This window comes from Tupaia chinensis, unplaced genomic scaffold, assembly GCF_000334495.1.
Source record: "Tupaia chinensis unplaced genomic scaffold, TupChi_1.0 Scaffold000048_1, whole genome shotgun sequence".
NCBI lineage: Eukaryota > Metazoa > Chordata > Mammalia > Scandentia > Tupaiidae > Tupaia > Tupaia belangeri.
The window spans coordinates 5,784,664-5,789,792 of record NW_006159506.1 but is presented as its reverse complement, the minus strand read 5'-3'; the positions used below and the strand labels follow the sequence as shown (position 1 = coordinate 5,789,792).

Sequence of the window (5,129 nt, the reverse complement as noted above, 5' to 3'; positions counted from 1 at the left end):
AGCAGGAAGGACTTGTTTTGAAGGCTGACTGTTTTGACTGAGCAATTCCTCATGTATTGCACTGTGAAAATTTTCCTCTGTGAAAATTTTGCATTTGCTTCTCCTGGGAACTTGAAGCTGCAGGGAGAGTGGCTCTGTGAAGTGAGATAGGCAGGTGGGAAGAATGAGCAGATTCAGAACTAGAAAGCCAACTCAAAATATTGGCCTGGCTCCACTCCCAGTATAGATCACTAGTCTGAGATGGTGCCATTTGTTTCTTCTTTTTAAAAAAAAAAAAAAAAAATTTATTAATATTTTTAAAATTTGACCAGAGAGAGATAGAGAGAAAAAGAAAGGAAAGTAAGGGATGAAGCCGCCAGGTCCAGGGCTCAAACCACATTTGGCCATGTGGGAGTCCAGCACCTTAACCACCATGCCACCTGCCAGCTCCTCATTTACAAGATAATGACTGAGTTCTGCATGCTCATTCTCTTGCTTCAAGGCCAGGAAGTTCAGGTGTCTGAGAAAAAACAACAGCAAACTGTTCAAGTCGGCTTTCCATGGTTCAGAACCATAATAGCTGGGGTGGTGAGAAGGTGGAGGTAGCCCACAAAGGAGCTGGGCGCTCGTAGGCGTTGACGTCCATGTTGGAGTAAAAACTTTCCCAAGTTCTCCTTCCCTTCCATTCTGCCCTCTCGGGAACTCAAGCACCACTAACAAGATTAATTAGTCCTTTCAAATCAGAGCTCGACACGTGTGCCTCGCTGGCTTGAAAACCTCCAATGGTATGATTGCCATTTAGTTTCCAGCTTTCTCTCACTTGACTCCTCTTTACAAATTCTTTTTTGGAGAGGTTTCTGCAATAGGGTGCATGGGCTCGCCAGAAAAACAGAGAGAGACAGAGACAGAAAGCAAGACATCACTCCCCAGAGGGGATGGCCATGCTGCAATCCCTTCTCCATTCTCCTCTCGGGATCTTGGGCACGCACGCACATGCGCCCAGCATGGGTTTAAGCCACCGGGTCCAGGACGTGAACCATGGTCGGCTACATGGGAGTCCAGCAACATGGCCATTACGCTAACTGCTGGTCCCTATATTCTTATTTTTTTTTTTTTTTTTTTTTTAAATTTCTTTATTGTTTCCATGAGTAAGAGGGAGAGATGAAGAGTAAGACAAACATCACCGGGTTTTGTGGTTTTGGGTTTTTGAGAGATTTTTGCCATAGGGCATGTGTGCTCGCTGGAGAGACAGACAGAAAGCGAGAAATCACTCCCCAGGGGCGGATGGTCACACTGCCATCTCTTCTCCTCCAGCCTCCTCTTGGGATTTTGGGCACACACACACACACACACACACACGTGTTTTAATTCACTGGGTCCGGGACTCAAACTGTGGTGGACTAAGTGGGAGTCCAGTGACGTAACCACTGCGCCATCTGCTGGTCCCCCCATCACAGCGTCTTTACATGGTAACCCGTCCCGCCTAGCCAGCCTGGATCCTCTGCTCAGGGAGGTCCCACCGTGCACACCCAGGCCCTGTCCTGCGGGGTCTATTTGCCTTCCTGCAGCACCCTGCCCGGCCCCTCAACGTCGTTCCAACAGAACGGCATTCTCTCGTCTCACACTTGTACCGAGCTGTCGCGTTCCTAAGCTCCCAGTGGTATTTGCCTCTGGCCTGGCCTGTAGCATTCGTCTTCCGAGCTGCGTGAGTTACTCCTGCGCATGTCTCCCCCCACCCCGGGGGTTCTCTAAGTTCTTGGAGGACAGAAGCCGCGTCTGATGTATCTTCCGGTTTCCCAGGTGCCAGCCAGAAAGCATGTGCAGAGTGGCTAAAAGGCCTGCGCGAATGAGGGTGCTCCCGGGCCTGTGGCTGGTGCTAGGCTGAGCCGGGCTCCTGTGTCACCCAGCACTGGAGGGTGATGTTCTACACCCGGCTTCTCCCAGGGAACTGCTGGCTTAGGGATCATCGCTATAGTGCAAGCGAAAGGGCTTAGCCTTGCAGCGAGGCTGGGGCACCATGAGAGGGGGTGTGGCCTCCGTGCGGTATCTTCCTCTCGGCCTTTCCCAGGCCTCCTACTTAACCCTGTTTCACCACTCTTCCCTCAGGTCCCTCCTGGCCCAGCCACTACCTTCAAAGCCCCTGTGCAGCTTCAAGATGACCCCTGCTTGAAATTCATCAAATCCTGCCGGGTGCAGTCACCCGAGAATGAGAAGGAGTCTTCTAAGCCAGGCACCTGCAGGGTGTTCTGGGCATCTTGGCACACCCCTCCATGGGCCTTGCATACTTGTTGCTGAAAGGCATCCGTTCAGGTTAACAGCGTGCCCAGTACCGACCCAGAGTGGACAGAATGTGAAATGTTCGAGCAGACAGCTGGCACGGGCCTGGTGGATGATGAGGGCTATGTCCCACAGGGCCTGGCTCACCGCTCTCTCGAGACCGCCACAGTGCCTGGCACGTGGCACACTCTGCTTGCAGGTGTGTAAAGGAAGGGATGAATGAGCTAATGTGCACTTTTGAATCTCTTCCAACAGATTACAACAGCAGTGAGTTAAAAGCAGCCTGCAAGAAGCATGAACTTTACGTGAGCTTCCAGGACCTGGGATGGCAGGTGAGTCCTCCGAGCAAGGACAGAAGTCCTTTCTCGGCCATTTCTTCTCATCCTACTAGCGGCACCGGCATCAAGACCTAGACCTTTGGCTGCCGGGATCACTCTGTGGACATGCTTAGAAGCCTCATGAATGCTCAGGCTTCTGGACTGAGGCGGAGGGAGACCCGGCCTACGGGTGCCCCAGACACCTCCACTGGAACCTTTCTGGGGTCCCCCAAACTCTGTAATCCCTTGAATCAGATACCCAAATTCCCAATACTCCCATCTCACGCTTTCAAAGTGCAGGTTTTTTTTTTTTTTGGAGAGGCTTTTGCTATAGGGCGCGTGCGCTCGCCAGACAGACAGAGACAGAGAGATAGAAAGCGAGAAATCACCCCCCCAGAGGGGATGGCCATGCTGCAATCTCTTCTCCATTCTCCTCTCAAGATCTTGGGCATGCACGCACATGCGCCCGGCATGAATTTTAAGCCACCGGGTCTGGGACGCGAACCACGGTCAACTACATGGGAGTCCAGTGACGTAGCCATTACGCTAACTGCTGCTCCCCTCAAAGTGCAGTTTTAATGGTTTGAAACAAGATTTGAAACCAACTTTGTTTTGAACCAGGGTTTGAAAAAGCTGACCTAATGCCTAATTTCTTCATTGGCTATAAAGTAGCTTACCTGAACTTTCTAGAAGAGCGCACATGCACTGCCCCACACCTGAGAACTACTGGTTCGGAAGGGACATGTTGAATCACAGGTGACGAGTGATAGGATGTAGTCTCCACACTCAAGTGGCATGACCTCTCCAGCAGAGGCTCCTTTGGGTCCCAGGACATAAAACCAGGCACCTGCGGGACCAGCAGTTAGCGTAATGGCTATGTTGCTGGACTCCCATGTAGTTGACCACGGTTTGAGTCCCGGACCCGGTGGCTTAAAACTCACTCCGGGCGCATGTGCGTGCGTGCCCAAGATCCCGAGAGGAGAACGGGGGAGAAGGGATTGCGGTGTGGCCATCCTCCCTGGGGGGTGATTTTTCGCTTTCTGTCTCTCTGTCTCTCTCTGACTTTCTGGCGAGCGCACGTGCCCTATAGCAAAAACCTCTCAAAAACAAAACAAAACAAAAACAACCAGGCACCTGCGTGCCTCTGGGGCTAACAGGGTGGCCACTCCAGCAGTGTGGAGGGATGGAGGGGTGCTGGAGTCAGAGTGACAAGCTTTGGACCTTGAATGAGAACTTGGGCAAATTTGTCCTCCTCCCTGTGTGTCTCCTTCCCTGTCCAACGTGCATCAACCTCCTCCCAGCATGGCTGAGAGTGCAGATGGCGAGGGAAGAACTTGTTCATCAATTCTCTGTTGCTTCCTTTTGCTTTCCAATGAAGGACTGGATCATTGCGCCCAAGGGCTACGCCGCCAATTACTGCGACGGAGAGTGTTCTTTCCCACTCAACGCGCACATGAACGCCACCAACCACGCCATCGTGCAGACCCTGGTGAGCTCGGGAGACTTCCCTTCGTGGCTAGCCGAGCCAAGACCAGCAAGACCAGGTGTCGGTTCTAACGGTCCCTTTCTCAACCCTTCTGTTTTGAACTAGGTTCACCTTATGAATCCCGAGTACGTCCCCAAACCGTGCTGTGCACCAACGAAGCTAAATGCCATCTCAGTTCTTTACTTTGACGACAACTCCAACGTCATCCTGAAAAAATACAGGAATATGGTCGTAAGAGCTTGTGGGTGCCACTAACCCGGAAGCAGTTGCCTGGGATGCAAATTTTGCCTTGGATTCCTAGTGTGTTATCTGCCTTAAAAAAATCAGATCAAATAAAACTAACAGCCTGGCAACATTGTTCAGAAGCACAGTGGAAGTAGGATGATAAAACTCTGAAAACCATCTCACACTGGTGCCTTACCAAACAAGGAAGATTTCAGAGGACCTCATTAATAATCTGTGTGCTTCATACATGATGTGAGTAGTTGTTGGTGTGTAGGAAGCTGAGTCTGAACGTCTCCAGCACAAGGCCTGGTAACTGCCAGAACCGAACTTTTCACCACACATGCACGATGCAGCTATTTGAGTGTCAGTCAATAGGGAAAATCATCTCAAAGGAGTTACGTTCACTTGGCTAAAGGATGAACCAGTTCAGTAGCATCTATCAGAGGTAGGGTTTACAGAGAATGGAGATGAAAGGGGATTGCTTCTGGTTGTGGATTTCATCCTAGGAAGCCCAGTTTCACATAGCGTAGTCGGGGCTCGCGCACGGCAGGTGCCTTTTGTCTGAGTGCTGTTCGGTGTTTGTGCTGGAGTTCGGTTCGTGTGAAAATGTGCTTCAGTCAGAACCAGCCGTGTAACACTCCCCCACCTCCAGCACCCTCCCCATCCGTACTCGCTGGGGTCCTTGCTACTGCCCGAGGTGTAGACCCGTCCTGCTTCGAGGTGAGGCTGCGAGGGGTGGGAGGGACTTGGGATAGCTCTTGTTTTAACTACATAACATCTGAAAGCAATTGTGCACCTTTCTGCACTGGACTAGCTCTTTGAAAAGCACATTAACTTCAGGAATG

At 51.3% G+C, this 5,129-nt stretch overlaps 1 protein-coding gene across 1 annotated transcript in view; it reads left to right on the top strand.

Moving 5' to 3' along the window:
* The window catches only part of BMP6 (bone morphogenetic protein 6), a 174,021-nt gene extending 168,898 nt beyond the window's left edge, over positions 1-5,123 (top strand). The window contains exons 5-7 of the mRNA XM_006141251.2: positions 2,512-2,588; positions 3,952-4,062; positions 4,165-5,123. Coding sequence (XP_006141313.2) covers positions 2,512-2,588; positions 3,952-4,062; positions 4,165-4,314 — 338 coding nt within the window. The 3' untranslated portion in view covers positions 4,315-5,123. The remainder of the gene's footprint in view (positions 1-2,511; positions 2,589-3,951; positions 4,063-4,164) is intronic.
* The last annotated feature ends 6 nt before the right edge of the window (positions 5,124-5,129 follow it).